The 19,628-nt window shown below is 56.2% G+C and overlaps 1 protein-coding gene across 4 annotated transcripts in view; it reads left to right on the forward strand.

Annotated features, from left to right (window-relative positions):
• TBC1D2B (TBC1 domain family member 2B) overlaps positions 1–19,628 on the forward strand; it is a 43,365-nt gene that overhangs the window by 539 nt on the left and 23,198 nt on the right. For 2 of the 4 annotated variants that reach the window (XM_036231840.1, XM_016125838.2), the window contains exons 1-2: positions 889–1,249; positions 12,531–12,684. In XM_036231840.1, the coding sequence (XP_036087733.1) occupies positions 908–1,249; positions 12,531–12,684 (496 nt within the window). In that variant the 5' untranslated portion in view covers positions 889–907. Of the gene's footprint in view, positions 1–888; positions 1,250–10,359; positions 11,615–12,530; positions 12,685–19,628 lie in introns of those variants that run through there. The other 2 variants (XM_016125839.2, XM_016125840.2) reach the window with 2 other exon arrangements.

Below are 19,628 nucleotides of genomic sequence, written 5' to 3' on the forward strand. Positions count from 1 at the left end.
GCGTAAAACTATGTCTTGGGCTTTGATTACACAAGTAAGCAGATTACAGAAGCAGATGTTGGCGGTTAGCATCTAACATAAAGAAATGTGGTTTCTGGTGGACAGCTTTGTTATCTATACTCCAGCGGCAATATTGTTTTATTCTTAGGAGCCTTGGGAGCTATTTTCTCCTAGGCAGCTGGTGCCTGGAGATATATATCACTCTCCGCCCTGTCCTTGGGGCTGACTTACTGAGGAATTGATACCAATAACCATAACAACATATTTTCCAAAGTAGTCACGGCTGGAATAAAGAGGGGAGATGTGAACAAGGAAGATGTTATTGAAATGCACTTTTACACTGTTATAAAAGTCGGTGGGTGCAGAACCGAGGTCTGAAGAGGGGAGCGGGGGCTGGCTTTCACCCGTGCACTCTGCAGACACTGAGCGAGTGCCCGCTGGGTGCGGGGCAGCAGGCTCTCACTCGTGTAGTGCGGGGCAGAGGCTTAGCCCGCCCTTTCGTGCGGAGCTGTGACTCACAGGCAGCGGCTCCCAGGGCGTTCAGGGGACACTCGGGTGGGTTTCCAGGCCTGCGCACAGCCGGATAACGCCGCACGACGGTGCGCACACGAAAGCAGCGGGGCCGAGGGTGGCTGGCCGTACCTGGGCTGCGGGGCTGCGCGGCTGCGCGGCTGCGCGGCTGCGGGGCTGCGGGTTGTCGCGCGCTGGAGCCCCGGGGGAGGCGGGGGCAGACTACAGGTCCCAGGCGGCTTTGCGGCTGCGGCCGTGGGCGTGGCGGGGGCGGACTACAAGTCCCAGGCCGCCTCGCGCACGTGGGCGGGCCCGCAGAGAGGGCGCGGCCGCGACGGCGCGGCAGCGGGCGGCGCGGCGGGGGCCGGGCCGGGCGGCTGTGGGCGCGCGGCGGGCGATGCAGGGGTCTGGGGCCCGCGTGGACGAGGGCGGCGTGGGCGGCAGCGGCGGCGGCGAAGGCGCGGGGCCGAGCCGGGAGCCGGTGCGCCTGTGCGGCTACCTGCAGAAGCTGTCGGGCAAGGGCCCGCTGCGCTGCTACCGCACCCGCTGGTTCGTGTTCGACGCGCGCCGCTGCTACCTCTACTACTTCAAGGGTCCGCAGGATGCGCTGCCGCTCGGCCACCTGGACATCGCCGACGCCTGCTTCAGCTACCAAGGCCCCGACGACGCGGCTGAGCCCGGCGCCGAGCCTCCCGCGCATTTTGAGGTGCACAGCGCGGGCGCTGTCACGGTGCTCAAGGTGGGAGCCCGCGCCCCAGAGCCGGGCTGCGCCCTCAGCCCGTGCCCAGAGCCCGCACCCAGAGCCTGCACCCCAGGACCAGCCCTCGCCCCTCAGCCCGCACCCAGAGCCCTTCAGCCTGCACCCCTCAGCCTGCCCACTTCCCTCAGCCCGCACCCCAGGACCTGCTCTCGACCCTCAGCCCTCACTCCAGAGCCCTTCTACGTCCCTCAGCTGGCACCCCAGGATCCACCCTGTACCCCATGGCCTGCTCCCTGCCCAGCCTAGGTCAGCCCATTGGACACTGCCACTCTACCTCCTTTTTCTGGTCCCCACTTCTCTAGACCTTGCCCCTGCGTCCCCACCTCGTGCCTTTTACCTGGGTTTAAGTCAGAGTGGATGCAGGCTACTCAGTCCCCTGACCCGGTATCACCCTTGCCCCTGGCTGGGCTCCCCCATCTCTGGGGGCATTCTGTGCAGGGCTCCCAGGGGTTCATGATGTCAGCTTGTTGGCCTTGGCTAAGTTATTTAACTCCGGCCTCTTCTGTGAAATGGAGACAGCCGTGGGATCTGCCTCCAGCGGGGTTGGGATTAAGTGAAATGTATTCTAAATTGCTCAGTGATGGTTACTGTGCCATTGACAGAGTCCAAGATGCCAGGGCCCTTACAGAGCATCCAGCAGTTCCCTCCTGAGTGGGCAGGGATGGCCCCAGCTGAGATCACACAGCCACGAAGTGGCAGAGCCTGCTTGCCTGCTCCTTATTTTGGCTGGAGAGGTGGGAAAGGGTTGGCTCTGCCCGTTCTGCTTTGCACGTGGAGGCTTCCTAAATCGAGTGCAGGAGCCTGGGCAGAGTCAGCAGTGCTGGTCCTGTGCTCAGAGGCCTCTCTCTCCTCTGGCTGGGTATGACAGACTTATGTAACCAGCGTCGTGCAATTTTGTCCATTTTCCTATGTTCAGAATGTTTCTTTTTTTAAAAAAAAAAAAAAATTGATTTCCAGGGGGTTACTGACTCTGCAGGACTATTTTGGTATGTGGAGCTGAATTAGGCACAGAATGAGACAGTGCCCAGCAGGGGGGCCTGCTCTGTAGAAACGCTGGGACCGGAAGCACAGCAAGGCCCTTCAGAGGTGGGGCATCCAGACATAGGGTTTCCAGTAGGTGATTTTTAGTGTAGTCTTGTCTTTTCAGCTGTGAGAGTAAAAAGTTTCTGATGTTAAAAGTGGAAGTTAGCAATTTATCTTTTCGCTTTTCAGGTCCAAGGACTGATTTCCATAAGTGTTAATTCTTCGCTTTCGGGCTGGGCTGCTCAGTTATGGGGGAACCCTGGTTTCCGAGGGGCATCGTGTGTTAGTGGGGATAAGCCCCACTCAAACGTCAACTAGTCGTATTTGACTTTACAGATACCATTCCTTTCAACAGTGGGTTAAAAAGAGAAGAAAAGAAAAATCAGCATTTTGCTTATTGTATTAGCATATGTTTCTTGTTTAAAGCGTCTTTCCGCCTTCTCTGGAGAAGCTGTGGTTTTGTTGGGCTTCCACAGCATGTTTTACTGCTCGAGTCTTGATGAAAGCTGATACTGGCATTTCTTGGTGAACTTCTCTGTCTGAACGCCGGGATCTTGCCCGGTGTTGAATGGACGCCAGCGAGGGGACGTGTTTTGCCTGTGGCCATAAAGCCAGACTCAGACCCTCCTTGGAGGTGGAGCCTTTGGGACCAGCAAGTGCCCCAGACGTGGAGTATCTGGCGCCATCACGAGTCCTGATGGGACTGCCTCTCTGACTTTGGAAGCCAGTGGTCTGGACAGGGCACACAGTGTGTCTCCCTTTGCTGCGCTTGACCTCTGTCCTCTTCACACAGCAAGGGGGCACTAGGACCATTTGAGCAGTCGACTCTTTACCAGGATGTGTAGAGCCTGGTAGGAGACGTGTGGGAACCGCCACAGTGGTCAGGCAGAGGCTGATGCTCCCTGTGTGTGTGTGGGGTGAGGGTGGGGATGGGGGTGGGGGTAGGAGTGCTGGAGGCTGCTTACTGGGCTTTCCTGGGATCGGAGGCATGGGAGACAGTTGTGGGTGAGCTGGCCCTTAGGGACAGACAGCGTGTGTCTGACGGGGGGTGACCCCAGGCGGGCCTGCTCTGCTAGACGCCTGCAGTCCCCGGGTCGGGGAGCATCATCCCAAGTCCGGGGCTGAGCCCCGCTGCCTCACTCCCTTTCCTGAAGGCGTTTGGCGCCTCAGTGAAGTGCGTGTCGGTCTCCGAGTCACCCATGAGCCAGCAGTCATACATCCCTATTGTCAGCCCCCTTCCATGGGCAGAATGCAGCCGCTCAGCTTAGCTGCAGACGCTGTGTGTGCTAGTCTGGGTGTCCCGGGGTGTGTTCAGCACCCGGTGTGTGGGCTGAGGGTGCCGCGAAGCCATCCTCCCCAGGGACATCTGCTGGGGTCTGGCTGGACTAAGGCTTTTATGGAGATTTGACTTTTCCTAGGTTGTCATGGTTTCTGATTTGTTCGTTCCTTAAAGGCCCATACAGTATTGTGTGTGAAACATCACAGTGGCCTTCCACCTCCCACTGCCCGTAACACGGCCCCCGTCACAGTGTAGTCTCCACCCGTGTCCTGCCCCCTGAGGGCCACTGTTTGTGTCCTCACCTCCCAGAATAGTGCCTGGCACCAAGTAGGCGCCCAGGTAGGCGTTTGTAGAACGAATGAACAGCAGGTGGTCACCCAGTAGGCAGTGGTTTTGGTGTGAACTCTGGCTCGTTAGAAGTGAGCAACCATATTAGATGACGTTCTCGTCTCATGACATTCAGTGAATGTCAGCTAAATATAACAGCATCAGGAACCCAAGGGGTTCAGGTCACCCAGATCTCCAGTTAGTCCTGCATGTTCAGGCTTAAGTCTGGACTCTGAGGACACACGGAGCAGAAGCTTTACACACAGGGCCGTCTGTGAGTGCCTCAGCCTGCAGTGAGTGTAGCTGTGTTATGTAGCTCTGAAATCTCATGTAAGTTTCCTGTCATGAAATATTGTTCTTTTGATTTTTTCCCAAGCATTTGAAAATGCAAAAACGGTTCTTGGCTTGTGGGTGCATAAAAGCAGGCAGCGGGCTGGATGTGGCCTCACTGGTGCTTCTGAGTGTGGCCAGGTCTCCTTGGTCAGGCGCCTTTACCCATGAGTCACTGGGTGACAGCCTTCAGGTCAGAATGAAGCACACAGGATAACCTGCCCCTAGAGAGAAGAACCTTGTCATTGAAGAAATGGCTCTCAGACTGGAGGGCGGGGGTGCGGTTTAGATTAAGAATCTTCAATTCTCTTAGGGATTTATGTAGTAGGTGCTAATGGCACTCGAGCGAGTGTTTACCCACATGCTATCAGGCCCAGTCCTTGGCTGGATTTCGTTTGCTTTTGCAGAGTGAATGCAGTAACGAAATGGCAAATAGGGCAGTAGCAATGCCTCCCGCTCGTGCCTGCTGAGTGGCCTACCTGGAAGCCCAGCGACAGGAACATGCTGGGTGCCTGCACATGCCAGGCCCTCTGGGAGGCACTAGGCTGCGCCTGTCCCTGGGGAGGCGGCAGGTTTTGTGATTGCCCAAAAAGTAGAAGCTCACTAGGTAGCACAGAAAACCCTGAACCGGCTAGAGATTCAGGGTGGGGTCGCCCCCAGAGGCGATGTGGTCCTGTGCCGGTATTGGAGCTTCTATGTCCTGCTGGAGCACAAGCTCCCAGCGGGCAGAGATCTGTCTGTCTGGGGTTCACCGCATCCCTGATGCTGAAGGAGTGTCAGGCGCGTGTCAGGGCCCGACATGCTCGTGTCTCTGTGCGCGGTGAGTGCTACACTCTCGTTGCATGGTTGAGGGAGGTTTGCAGTGTCCATTTTTTCATTTAGCAGATATTTTTGAGCATGTGTCGTGTCATAAGCATTATGCTTTTTCTACAGATACAGCAGTGAAAATTTTCCATCCATTTAAAAACCGCAGTGTTAATACTTTAGAAGTAGATTAGCACTTCCTATCATCAAAGAATTGCAAGAGCTTTGGGAAAAACACTTTAAGAAAAGCCGTGTTCGTCCGTAGTATTCAGCATTGGGAACAAGTATCAAATGTCTGCCGGTGTTCAACGCTGAGGGAGGTCACGCATCTTCCCATGGCAGACGGGAGGAGAGGGCATCCTGGTTTGGATATGGCCCAGAGTCAGAAGTCTGTGCTCATGTCATCTTTCTGTGGGCACTGCAGACTTGCAGAGATCTGTGTGACCAATTACCGAGAAGCACTTCCTGGAGGAGGTGGGCGAGGAGTTGGTTAGGTTCAGGGAAACCGCAGAGCTGCTCAGAGGTTTGCTTCTCGGGTCTGTGTTCCCCATCTGATGGAGTCAGCATCTTTTTTGAGTTTGCATGCTTTGGACAGTGGCCTTTTTAGATTGATCTTATGAGAGAACTGGGCTCTGGTGGCGAAGGAGTGGGTCAGAGCTGGGGGCTTGGGGCTTCTCTGGCTGTGTGAGGGGCGGGCCTTCACAGAAGGACCAGACTCTTAGCTCTGCCCTCTGGTGTGTGGGCCACAGGACTGGCCTTGGTTGGAAGGCAGGTGGGCAGGACAGTGTTTCCAGAGATGTTGATCTTGGAGTATAAGACTTGTATTTTGGCAGTAAACCAAGTTTTTATTTCCCGTTCCAGCCCTCTGGTATCCAGGGAGGCAGGGCTGGCAGAAGTGGTGGCGTGGCTTTAGGAATGTGATGCAGTCAGCCAGCCATTTGCCTCACCCCACCTGCACGTAGTAGGGCATGTTGCCTGTGGCCTCAGGGGGCTTGTCCTATTCTGTTCTGGCATGCGATTAGGACATTGTCATTAAGCAGCTCTGAGAGCTGAAATGACTCCAAGGGTCACTGTGAGTCAGAACTTCCCTGCCTCCACCCGTGATGGAGGAAACTGAATCCCACAGCTAGGGAGTGGCAGCTCTAGCACCAGGACCCTGCCCGGAGACGCGACCAGCCTTTTGCTGTTGTAAACTTTGCAGTGGGGTGGCACGCGCTTTGTATTTCCATCTTACTGCGTTCGCGGGAAATCAGGCTTCCTCGGGTTATTTGTGGCATGTGGATGCTTAAGTTGTACATGTAGCTCTTTTGCGTGGTGGCATAAACTCAAATCGTTCAGACCCCTGAGGCTGGACGTGAACAGTAAGGTGCTGAGCCTCTGGGGGCCACCTTGGCAGTTAGCGTGGTATAGCCGAGGCCTGTGGGTCCCTGTTGGGGTCTTCCCTGGAGGTGCTCCCGGGGGCTGGGTGTGTCCTTCTTGCTGCTCCGTGAGCTGTGCCCCCGGCCTGAGTAGCAAGCCAGCGTGTTCAGCTCTGCAGCGTGCATGGCTGTCACACGTCCCCGACCCAGACCACATGCCAGTATGGCGTCTTCTGTTCTGCCATGTAAAGGGCAGCGATGTGCTTCTCACACTTGTGGGGAGGACGCCTCCTGGATCCTACTAGAATGCAGATTGTGGGGTCCCCCCCAAGAGGCCCTGGTCAGGGAGGCACACCAGGGTGGGCCTTGGAATCTGCGTTCCTGCACACTGTCTGGACCCTTCAGCTGCACACCTCTGCAGCTCTCCCTCTGGGGCGCACTGCTCCCCTCCTGATCGTGACACATGGCGTCCATTGCCCCTGAAGCCCAATGGGCTGACGGAACCGGACCGTGAGCCGGAGGCAGGGCCCTCATCCTCAGGCGGCCTCTGCAGTTCCTCCCTGCGCTGCTGCTTGGCATTCTGAGTTCTTGCACTCCAGGGCAATGGTCTAGGGCCTGTCACCCCCTTCCCACATTTCCTGATGGCCCCGAGACTTCTGTCACTCGGTCATGGGCACACCACCACACCACCACGTGCGTGGGTCCCTCAGGGCCTTCCAGAGGGAGCTCCTTGAGGGCACCGGTGTCTCTGGGGGAGCGAGTGTTAGTGATTGTCACCACCAAGTGGCTAGCAGGACGTTCGAGCCCCGACTTCCCGCCCAGAGAGGGGCGGGTAACATGAGGATGTGGGAGGACCCCTGGACACTCTTGAGACACCAGCTCTGCCGTCAACGATTGTTAGAAGCCCGCACACTTCCCAGACACTCCTGTAAACTCACAGACAGGCCGGTAGATTTCCGGGGCCAGGCCCTGCACCCCGCATCTCTTCTGGGCAGAGCTGGAGTCAGCCCCTCCCAGACCTAGTTCCTAAAACTTCATGTTGAGTCAGTCGTTTCTTTGCCCACTGTAAGTTTAAAAACAAGTGAGCGCAGCGCAGTGCGGCGTGGTGTGTGGGCACCTTCGTGGGCGGAGGTGGGCGGGGCGTCCACAGCTGCTGGCCGTGGCCGCAGGGGCTGCACTGGCCTGAGCTCATGAACCCTGGTTCCCTCTTGTTGTGCAGCGCAGAGCTGATGGGGAGCCATGGGAATGCAGCCTGTGGTCACTCAGAGGCCACGTGTTCCCCTTCCAAAACAGAAAGCATTTGGACGGGCTTTCACGTTTCTTGCAGGAAGGACAGGCCCAGAGGGTGGCCTTGTCCTTGCCCGTGCCTCGGTGCAGTCTGTCACCCAGCTGGCTTTGCCGACGCCAGGCACCCCACGAGCCCAGTTCTCTCGTTGCCCCTCCCCTGGAACAGGCGTTGGCTTGTCTCTGCTGTTTGCAGGCTCTCTGCTCCAAATCTGTCACCCTGGTCATGAATCCCTAGGAAATCCTTAAGGCTAAGCAAAGGTGTTAGTTGGAGGTGGGTCCAAGGCATTTCTTTTCTCTCAAGGTGTTTGCTTTTAAGAGGAGGATGCCCGCCTTGCTCGCATGAGGGGCAGGCACCTTGCGGGGAAAAGCCACCCCCTCTGACTCCAGCTGTCCTAGGGGTCCAGGTTCTTACTCAGCCTTTGAAAGGGTTTGGCTTGGAATTCTTGTTGTTATTTCAGTAGCTCTGAAAGTGCTGTTGTGACAGCAGTTTAAAGAGACAGAAGACGACAGCTCGCCCTGTCTCCTGGAGGAAGGACGTTTGTGCCCCTGCCATGTCCTTCCGAGGAGCCAGGGGACCCAGGTTCATGTCCCCCTTGGTGGCCGCCGCAGGGCTGAGACAAGAGGCCAAGGTCTTCCCAGGGAAAAGTCACATTTTCGTTTTCTGTTGGTACTGGGCCAGATCCCTGAAGGCTGTTTCCAGGCTCGTGATTTTGAAACATTCAAAACAAAAGTTGGAACCTAAAGCTATTTAGCAATTTGAGGCTGTAGTCTGTGTCTCATCTGAGTTTTCTTCTGTGTCATCAGGCTGCCTACGATATTCTTGTGCTTTTTATTGCTTGCTTTTTATTCCTGCCTGGTGACACCATGCGGGTGAACCAGACCGATCTGCAGTTCACACCGCTTCCCACGGGCTGCCAGACCCTGTCTAGATGTGGATTCCCCTTCGTGAGGCTCCTGGCTCACGCCGTCCTGGCTTATGAATGTGGTGCCCCGACTCCTTGGGGAGGAGCCCAGAATTCACACCCTAAGTGGTGACTGAGGTGCTGTCGTGACACGTAGCACGTTGAAGGGGTGAGTGAGTGGTTCTGTGGTGACCTTAGATGCCCTCACAGGCGGGTGGTCCATAGGGTCTTGAAGTTTCCCAATAGGTGTTGGTGCAGTAGGGCAGGGGTCACGGGGGCACCTACTGCTGTGTGTCTGCTGCGTCCGCCACAGGCTGCCATCCTTAGGCTGGAGCACCATGCCCAGCTGCTCAGTGCTGGGAAGCCATCAGACAGTCCCACGCATGAGACACGTAGGACTTGACAGCAAGGTGTAAGAAGGCTTGGAGGGAGACTGAGGACAGCAAGACTCGCTGGGACGCTGCGCAGAAGCCCAAGTCGATGGACGGGGTGGTGCCAGGGACACGGTCAGAGGCCCTGGCGGGGCTCTCTGGCTTTGAGGCCTGGCAGCTCTCGGACGCTGGAAGTGGCGTCCCTCCTCCAGGCCTGGCACGCACGGTCTCGGCGCTGCTCGCCGCAGCCCATTGTCAGGACTGTCCTGGAGCAGAGCTGTGGCAGAGGACCTCTGTACTGAGGGGCCGGCCTCTGACCTGCGCGTGGCTGTGGCCTGCGGAGCCAGAGAAGCCTGTTCAGTATAAATACAGCCGGAGCCGTGGGAGATACTCGTAAGTTCTGGATACCCACGGTAAACAGACGGTTCATTGTAATAAATACATCTCACTCGGCCCAGTGTATCCAGACATTTTGCTGCGCAGTGCCAGCCATGTGTCCCCTGCTCCGCAGCCACGTGCGGCTGTGGTCACCTTGTTGGAGCGGTGACTCTAGACCACCTTCACTTGTCGAACTGAGACTGGGGTGGCGAAGAGACTGGGTCCCATTCTGCATCTGACAGGACCGAGCAAGGCTGAGTTTTGACTCGACGTGTTGTGGAGACACCGGGCGCATGATGCTGAGGCTCTCTGGATCTCTGCGATTTCACTTTTGGTCCTGCCCTGTCCCGTGGCTGCGTGTGTCTGAGTGTCGGCTTTCAGCTTCCTGCGGGGAGGGCCTTCCTGCCCCCCCCCCCCCCCCCCCCCCCCCCCCCGCTGCTGGCTCCCGCCCCAGAGCCTCATGCACACACAGCTGCTCGGGATCGAAGTCAGATGCTTCCAGTGAGTTTGCGATTTTTTTTAAAGGAAACACCCGTTAATCATTGTCTCGAGGTAGTCCTGCCTGCCTCATGGACCAGATTTCTGTGACGTGAATAATGTGTCAGACGTTGCAAGCATGTGATCTAAAAGGTTTTTTGCCTCAGGAATTTAGTGAGAGATGATTAAGAGGTTGCTAATTGTTCCCAGTTAGAGTTAAAACTCGGAGATTTAAAGGAAGAAGGTTTTCTCATAAAAAGATTTTTCATGGTGCCTGTGTTGCAGGAGACAGCCACGGAGTTTAGCGAGGGGTCTGACTCCACGAGTGCGCGCCCAGTGTCCTGAGCCCCAGGAGACACAAGAGCTGTGTGGGTGGCAAGAGGCGGGGAGCGAGAGTCCCTGGTGGTCTTCTGCCTGAGTGGGGGCCAGGCTGGGGGGCTGGTGGGAGGACCAGATGCATGCATGTGCGCACACACACCCTCCTCTACGCGGGGGGTTGGGGAGCTCTGTGAAAGGAAGAGGGGGAGGAGGGGGACTTCGGGCCCTGGTGCTGGCTGTGGTTGTGTGCCAGCCCCTGCCTCTCCATCCTCCATAAGGGCCAGGTTCCCTCTTTCTGCCCCAGAGCCAGGCTGAGCCGCCTCCGTCGTCTTCCCTGTGCTTCTTGGGTCTCACAGGTGGCCCAGACTAGAACCTTTTCCCTCTTTTTGATGAAGTGGCATTATCTTGTCATGCCCTTGCCTTGCTAAGGATCCAGGAAGGTATCGCAGTCCCTTTGGGCCTGTCCCTGGGCGCTCAGGCCCCCTCGCCCGTGCTCTTCTGCCCCTGGGCCTTTGCCCACACTCTCCTCTCCGCCTGTCTTGCCTGCTTCCTCTCTGCACCAAGCTCCTGCGTCCATTCACGGTTACTCGTTCATTCATTTCTTATTTATTCAGTAGATTCTGACCTGCTGTTTGTGGCACTGAGCTAGATGCTAGAAACATGGGGACATCTTGGAGTTTATTGGAGAAGACAGACATTAAATCAGTACTGCATACCTTTTGGTTCTGCGGCAGGCAGGCCTCCTAGACTTTGAGGGCCATGGCCCTGCCCCACCCCCGCCGTGTGGTGAGACATCTTTGCTAGGTGCTTGGCCGTCAGAGCAGCCTGCCTCACCCTGCTGGCCTCGGTCAGTGCTCGACACCCCTGAAGCTACTGGCTTGTTTTCCCGTCTCTCCTAATTCCAAGTATCTGTTACTCCAGATAGTAGATGCTAGTCGAATGGGTGGCTGAAATGATCGCTTAGCTGATAGCTGCAAGAACTTCCTGCACAATACCCGGAGATCCTGTCATGGGTGGTACTCCTTACCTGGGACTGTGTGCGCAGGCGTTGCTGGGAGGACCCAGGCAACAGCAGCAGGAGCACCGGAGGCTGTCCCAGGCCCGCGGACAGCAGTAGTTTGGTCTCTAGGTCTGTCGCTTGCTGTCAGGCCTGTGAAGCAGTTTTCCAGATTGCCTTTGTGCCTGGGACCAGTCAGTGTCTGCTCACCTCGCTGCCTGCCGGTGGTGCTGAGGTCCCTGTAAATGTGCTGTGGCCCCCTTCCCGGGGCTTCCCTGTGGGGCCCACAGCTGCCATCTGGCCCCTCTGCATCTTGGTTGGTTTCTTTAAAACATGCATGTAGTGAAATCCACTCTTTCTGGTATGTAGTTTGAATTTGGACAAACACACAAACTCACTGATCGCTGCCACAGGCCGAATGCAGACGGCTCCATCACCCCAGTTCCCACATGCCGTCAGCCACCCCCTTCACCCCGAGCCCCGGCAACCACAGGTTGGTTTTCTGTTCTTATGTTTTACGTGTTTGGGAATGTCACCTGCGTGGAGTCCTGCAGTTCATAGCCTTTCGGGTCGGGCCCCTCTCCTAATGCGTTCAACGTGCAGCCATGTGGTGTGAGTCCGTGCTCTGTCCTTATTGCTGGGTGGCGTCCCAGTGTATATGGCTGAGCCGCAGTTCTTCTGCTCAGCAGATGATGGCCGTTTGTCTTCTTTTCAGTTTTCGGCAATTATGAGTAAAGCCTCTGAACGTTTGCATGCAGGTTTTTGCGTATGTGCATTTTTATTCCTCTGGGGCGTGCCTAGGAGTGGGGTTGCTGGGTCACTCGGGAAGTGTAAGTTTATGAGGGACTGCCAAGCTGTGCTCCTGACACACTGCCATCTACATCCCCACCAGCAATGAATGAGGGTTCTGCTTGCTCTTTAAAAATGTCAACTTGAAAAATTTAGCCCTCACGATGGGCGTTCAGTCTCATCTTCAATTTGCACTGTCCCTTGCACACTATCCCAGGTGCTGGCAGAGTTTAAGCGCCATTATTTGATTTGGTTTGGCGAGGATGTCATCCATGCCTATGTGAGATCTGCTTTCATAAGATCAAATTTACAGGCTCTCAGTGAAAGGGCAGCAGGACTATCAAGCCTTCTTAAAACCTCTTGAGGAAAATGTTATATTTTATCATTCTGTAATTTTAGAATTCAGAAAGATTTCTTATGAGGGTAAAATTCCTTATGTTAAATTGCTATTTGCTTGAACAGTTTGTGGGCAAAAGCTACTAATCTTGAAATTTAGATTTCTTTGGCTCATTAACTCTCCCTTTCAGGTGGGAAGGTGTATAGTCCACCCTCACAAACGTCACACATTTAAGCCCTTTGTCCTCTCGGTGGTCGTGACACTTTTCCTCCTCTGTTCTCAGGCTCCGAATCGTCAGCTGATGACTTACTGGCTGCAGGAGCTTCAGCAGAAAAGATGGGAGTATTGCAACGGTCTCGACATGGTGAAGTGGGGCAGCCGGACCTCCCTCACTCCCGGGGACTTCGCTAAGGGCCTCGTAGCCAGGGACACTGCAGGTAAGTCGGAGGTGCCCATGCCCACTCTCTGCGTGTCGCCGTTCCACGCAGCAGGCCAGCCTGGTGGGGCAGGTTAGGCTGGAGATTGCGGTCATGGTCCCTTGTGGACGGGTGGCTTTCCCCAGTCACTGAGTGCGGCCAGGGCCACAGTCACGTTTGAACCTATTGATGACCGGGAGGTCAGGCAGGGCCAGTACCAAGACCCTGAAGAGATGGGAGGCTGAGTCGGCAAGTGGTGCATGTGCTGGGGTGTCTCCCGTGTGACCCCCGGGCCGGTTTGCTGTCCTCCGCCTGAAGGCAGAGTCCCCACACCCGCACCTGCACACTTGACCAGAGTTGCCAGAGTTTGCAAATACTTGTGGACACGGAAAGTGTCCTTAAAGCACTGACGTATGACCTGGTGATGCTTCCAAGGAAGATACACTGTCCAACCCGATTTTGTCCTTTCTGGGTTTGTGGCATTTCCACAGCTTGTGGGAAACCCTGGCCACCTGCACTGTAGAGATAACACGAATGTCAACAACTAAATTCCGTGATCTGCTCGTGACCGCTTGTGAGGATCCCTGTTCCATAGAAGAGCTGACCACCCTGCTCCCTGTGGAGACTGTGGGGGCCGGCCGTGTCGTGGCCCCCACTCTTCTTGCAGAGAGAAGACAGGTGGTGGGGAAGGCTGGCCCCTGAGCTCTAGTCAGGCATGCAAGGGCCAGGCTCTACGCTGGGCCTTCTCGGGGGTCAGGGGTGCCCGTCGACATCCCAGCTGGCGAGACACGGGCTGCGCCCCGGTCCCCTGGGGGCCAGCGGTGCGGCATGCGTGGCCAGCATGTTTCGGAAGCACGTGCCTCCTTGGGCTTTTAATTATCTTTTTCCTCCAAAGTGCTGCTTTGCTGCCTGCTGCGTTTTCAGCAGCCATAGTATTTTCAGTGAGCGGGCGCTCTGGTTAGGGAGCACCCTGTCTCTGCTCCGTGCCCCCTGCACGTCCTGTGAGAGCTCTCGGCATGCTCACGTCCTCCTCACCCACGTCTCTGCCCCAGCCCCCAAGGGCTGAAGCACCACCTCCAGCCTGAGCCCTTCTGCGTTTCGTTCGCCGTCCTGCTCAGTGTGGACAGAGTCTTTTCAGAGCCACTCTTGTCGCACCTTTGATCAAGAAAAGCTCAGCGAGTCAGTCAGTATTGGAGCCACGGAGAACATGTGGGTGCCTCGGGGGAGCCGGTGGGTGTCACGACCGTGGCTCCTGCCGGGCACGAAAGGTCCCGGTGTGCCTCGGTCCCTTTGTTTCGAGGACACAGCGCTTCTCCAGCAGAGGCTCAGTGGTGGCTCACTGGAAGGGGTGGAGAGGTGGCGCCAGCCACGCAGTCTGCGTAGCACGTGTCCTTCCCTCTTTAAGCCCAGATGCTGCCGCTGGGGAGCCAGAGCAACATCGGGAGCCCATTCAGTTTCGTTCCTTCTTTTCGGGGACTCCTACATGTGGGAATGTGGAGTGTGCCCCACTGACGCTGGCTCATCGCTCAGCACGGTGGGCGCCCGTCCTGGGCTTGTCCCCTCCCCTCACAGCATCTGTGGTCGAGCAGGTGTGAAGGACAGATGACGTGAGTGTGAAGGGGGCTTTCATAGGACGGAGGCCCAGGAGTGGTGAGCACAGCAACAGGGCCTCTCTGAGCAAGTGGCAGCTGCGCTGAGACCTGACCGGGGATCAGGGCTTGGCCAGTGATGAGGGAGGAGTTTCAGGGTGGAGGGCTGGAGCCTTCTGGGGCTGAGAGAAGGCCACCTGCCCTGGGGAGGGAGCAGTGGGTTGAGCCGAGCTGGAGGCCACCCAGGCCACAGCAGACAGAGTCTCGATGTCTGGGTGTGGGATTTTGGACTTTATCCTAGAGCGTTGGAGTGTTAGATAGCTTATAAAGACAAATACTGCAGCTTTGGACCACCGGGCAGTTTACGAGACTGTAATTATTCAAGGAGTCAGAAAGTCTAAAGAAGGAAGTCAAGAAGAAAGACTGTGTTTTAGCCTCTTTTGTTTTATCATCAGAGGTAAAAATTGGTTGAAAAATAACATGTGCATGTGGCTGTGATGCTTCTGAAGCCATGCTGGCAGTCCCCTGCCCAGCCCAGCCTAAGCACGCTGCCGCCAGCCAGGATCGAAGAAGAATGCTTTTCTAACTCTGATTCGTGTGAAAACACAAAACCTCTAGTGTCCTCACCTCTTTCCCAGTTTGATAACATTTCCATTTGTCTAATGGGTGGCACCCACCAGCACCCTCTTAGCACCTAAGGCTAGAACGGGGAAGGGAGAATTAATGACCGTTTTCTGCCAGTAGCGGTGTGTCCACAGGCAGCTCGGTCTCGGGGGAGAAGCCCCGCGGGCCCAGGTCGAGCCTTGGCTCTGGAATTTACTGCACGTCAGACTCTAAGCTGTTTTTCTTCTAATGCGAACGATGGCCTGTGGAGATGAAGTTTATTGGGATAAAGCATCACCCACTTGTGGGCGCGGCGCCTGGCGCTGCAGGTGCAGCCATAAGCACAGGGCCAGGGGTGCGCACCGGAGCCTTCCCTGCCCTTGGGGCGTTAGAGTGTTTCCTGGCCTTGGCAAAAGCTGAACTGAGTCCTCAAGGTCAAGTAAGAGTCCCATGTGAAGCAAAGAAAGAAAGGCCAGAGAGACCAAGAGCCTAGTGGGAAGGGAACATGGGCAGGTGGGAGTGGCCCCAGGGGAAGCCGGATGGGTGATCCAGGACTGGACATGGATGGCTGGCAAGTGACAGGGATGGATGTGCTCGGGAGGCGAGGACCCCGGGCCAATTGGCAGGGATGGGTTCCGGGCAGTGAGAGGCTCTCGGGTGTCCTGGCTGGAAACCCCAGCAGCCTCGACTGGGGCTGAGCCGGGCGGATGGCCGCAAGTGAGTAGAGCTGGAGGTCATGCGGTAGGACCTGGAGGGTGTAGAGGTGGGATTAGGGTTGAGGGAGACGGAGGGCAGGGGGTGCTGTTAGCTGGTTGGCATCAGGGTAGTAACAGCGACCTTGTCCGCCTGCCGCCCCCGGAATTGGGCCATGAGAGTCACGTGGGAAACCACCTTGCTGAGCGTAGGGCGTGTGCGTGTGTGCGTACACATGTATGTACATGTAGGTTATTGTTTCGAGTCAGGGTGCTGTCCAGCTGCGGTGAATAGGAAACTTGACTAATGGGCATTTAGAGGGACTTGTCTCGTGACAGGCAGCTCGTGGCTGGTGAAGCTGCTCATCGGTGCTGTTGAGGGACCCACTCTGTCCCCCATCCCTAGTGTGTGAGCTTTTCTCCTCGGCCAGCTGCTTCTGGGACTGGCCCTACGACCAGGAAGGAGAAGGTTGTGCAGGAAGCCGTGGCTGTGCCCAGGAGCTCTAGCTGGAGTCCATGGCCACCCCTGGCTGGAGGGGAGTTTACAAAGGGAGGCAAGTGTCATAGCTGACTGGAGCCACCGTCAGCACCGCATCTGTGAGGAGGGAGGAGTTGGAATGAGCACTGGGTGTGCAGCTGGCCCTGTCACAACTGCCAGCGTTTTCTAGAGTCACGTCATCAGAGTGGTTGGAATCCGCTGCTTTCTGTTATGTCAGGGGTCAGAAAGTGGGATGACTTTGTCCTCTATTTATCTGCTCTATCAGCCTGACCTCTGCAGGTCCGTCATGCCTCAGACACCAGCCACTCAGCTGTCTTCTGTTTGCTTAGATAAAGACCTAGTTTCAATACAAATGAATAATTTGCAAAGTTATCTTTGCAAATTAGGGTCCCAGACCTTCCTCTGCTGTAGGGAATGAAGTAGCCAGAACCCAGAGGAGGCGTCCATAAAAAGCTAATGACCTCATTTCAGGATGTGTGTCTAGTACATCTGTTTACTCATTTCTCTGCTCATGAGCAAACGAGCCAGGAGCAGCCAGAGTTTTGTTTTGTAAGACTTGAGATTTGGGGACAATAGGAGTCCCCACCGTCCCGGGAGGTGTGAGTGCTGAACCACCTGTGTGAGTACGGAAGGTGTGTCTTGCAGAAACGGGCGTCGTGAAGACGGTCGAGGGGTGACCACACATTTCCTCCCCTGAAGCGGCCGAGGCGGCCATGTGGCAGTGTGGCTGGCTGTCGTGTGCCTGCAGCTGGTGTGGCAGGGCGGGCAGGGAAGTGGCCACTCGTTGCCATTCCCGTGGCGTGTGCGTGTTCTGTGTGCAGGCCGTGGGGGAATGCACTAACGAAGCCGTGGGAATTCCGCATAATCACGTGCCCCGAGAAGGCACCCCGCGGGGCCACGTTCAGGGGTGCCCTGCTGTCTCTGCCTCTTCACCGAGCTCTGCCCTGTGTTTGCTGAGTCCCTCCTGCCTGCTGGGCGTGGGCCGTGCAGCTGTCAGCAAGCAAGACCAAGGTCCAGTTCTCGCAGGGTTTATGTCCTTGGCGGGGGCGGGAGGGGAGAGCAGGCGGACTAGTGATCAGCGAGACACGTGGACTAGCCTCCGGGGTCTCACAGAGCTCGCGGCTCGCCACCTGTCCTTTGAGGCTCTGTACCCCTTGTGCCCTCGCTGGGAAGGTATCTCTACTGCTCCCACCTACTCCTTCACCGTCTGGATTAAACGCGTTTGAGAAAGGGGAAAACATGGTTTCAGATGAACCGTTCCGCGCTCTGCCTCCAGTGGTGACCTCCAGGCTGTCCCTGGAGTGTTCTCGGCAGGTGTGAGAACGGTCTCCCTGGCGCCCTGCGCACCTTCCATGGACAGCCCCACATCCTGGGTGTGGCATGGTGGATGTTCTCCCACTGCACTCGGCTCTGCTCTCTGCCGAGGCTGTTGGCGGAGGGCCCGGCCTGGCTGGGGCAGCTGGCTGGCAGTGGGAGATGGGACAGGGGGCCCCCACCCCCTGAGGCCACCCCACAGGCCCTGGGTCAGTGTGTTGTGCTGTGGGGCGGTCCCTGCGGATCTGGGACGCTGGGACTGTCCAGGTTATGCCGGCGTCAGAGCCTGGGAAATGTAGAGAGAGACTGGAGTCCGAGCTCGCTAGAAGTCGTCCAGCAGGCATTTGGAAATATCTAGAAGGAATAGAGGGTGTGTTCCAGCAAAGCCTGGCTTCTCCCCTACTGCAGCTGCAGGCTAGGGTGCGGTCGGGGTGGGAGTGGGGGGTCCCACCCTAGAGTGTGGTGAGGAGAGGCAGCTCCACTGGTAACTAAGCAAATCTCACCCGGTCTTTTAAAAACCGAAAACCAGACAAAAATGACAATAATAGCAAAACCCAGGAAAAGGCTGCTTTTTCACACACATAATGACTTTACCAGACGATCTTTTTCACCAACAGCCTCCCTAGCCTCCCGCCTTTTCCCTCCCTTCAGCCCCAGGGCCTTGGCTTCACCAGGAAGCATTTCCTATGTGGCTGAGGACAGGTGCAGGTCCAAGTTGTCTTTGTCACACAAAGCATTTGAAAGTCTGCCCCCAGGGGCCATCCCGGCTGCCACCAGCCCACACAGGAAGGGAGGCTGTGGGGTTCCTGGTGGCTGCTTCCTGGCTTGGCTTTGTCTGCATGGGCTGCAGGGAAGGACCCGGCACGGGAAGCCGTGTGCCAGTTCACCCTCCTGCCTCCTCCTCACCCGCCGGCTGCTGGCACACACACCCCACAGTGCTGGGCGCCCCCCTCTAAGAGGTACGGCTGCTGTGCCCACGTGACATGAGTGCACCGCAGGGCGGGAGACTGCCTTCCGGGCTTGGCCCCGGCTTGCAGGGCCTGATGAGCAGAGCAGGCAGAGGAGGGCACCCCTCCAGTGGGGTTTGGACTCATTTTATGTTTCCTTCTTGGCGCTTCTTTTCCGTATGAAATCTGAGGGGAGCTCCCGTTTATCACAGTGTAGGAAGAGGAGCCACTGTGGGTGATGCTGAGGGTGGAACCCCTTTCTCCTGTCCCTCAAACACTCCTGGGGATCCCCTGGGGCGCCCCCTCCCAGGAGGGGTCTGGACACCCGGACTCCATGCATTCGTGTGCCTGGCGTGGCACTTTGTCACCTGGCATCTCTCTCCTGGATGCGCCCCCCAGAGCCACAGCTGCGTCTCCCCGTTATGCCCTCAGCACCTCTGCTTAATACGTAATTTCACCCAAGAGGTGGGAGTCATGACCGTTCATCACTTCCAGCCGCCTTGACTCGCACATGTCCTGAGTTCGCAGCCAGAGTCCTCCTGCCCAGCGCCAGCCCATCGTCACATGCCCCATTTGGACACAGATTGCCAGGGTCTTGCCACCCAGGGTTCCCCAAGCTCTGTGTCCTCCGCACAGATGCCCACCTTAGGCGATGCGTGATTAGAAAGTCATTTTTTCTTGGATGTCAGTATTCAGCAGTTCCATTCTGGTTGGTGTTGCCAAGTGGAGAGTAGGGATGCTCTGCTGGAGGGAGGTGGCCATCAATTGGTGGTTTGAAACAATATTGCATTCTGCTTACAAACACACCTGTCCAGGAGGGAAGATCACTTGGAAGAATACCAAGTATTTGTAGTTGGAGACATTGTTGTCAAACCTTTTAAAAAGTAAGTTTTTATTATGGGAAATTTTAAACGTGTAAAGAGAAAGTAACATATTATTATCCTCACGTTTATTGGGTAGTTTCCACTATTCATGATCCATCTTGTTTCATTGGTACGCTTGCCCACTTAATTTTGTTATTTTGAAGCAAATGACATGTTATTTGAAGCAGATATTATTTCTTAAGTAACAAAATACAGTTATTTTGAAACAAACTAGGGCTTTATCTCATGTCAGCCTTTGGCGTTCCAGGAACTCACCTTTTAGAGTGTTTGGGTGTGAAATGGCCTCACGCTTCTGTGCCGATGCCTGTGCCTGTGATGTCACCAAGCTAGTCTTCTGTGATACCCAAACTTTTTCAGTGTCACTGTTTGCAAGTATTAGCAACTCTGTATGTGTTTGTGTTCCCCCCACTTTCTTAGAGAAAAGGGAGTGTCATGGA

Source organism: Rousettus aegyptiacus, unplaced genomic scaffold, assembly GCF_014176215.1.
Source record: "Rousettus aegyptiacus isolate mRouAeg1 unplaced genomic scaffold, mRouAeg1.p scaffold_m13_p_14, whole genome shotgun sequence".
NCBI classification, from domain to species: Eukaryota; Metazoa; Chordata; class Mammalia; order Chiroptera; family Pteropodidae; genus Rousettus; species Rousettus aegyptiacus.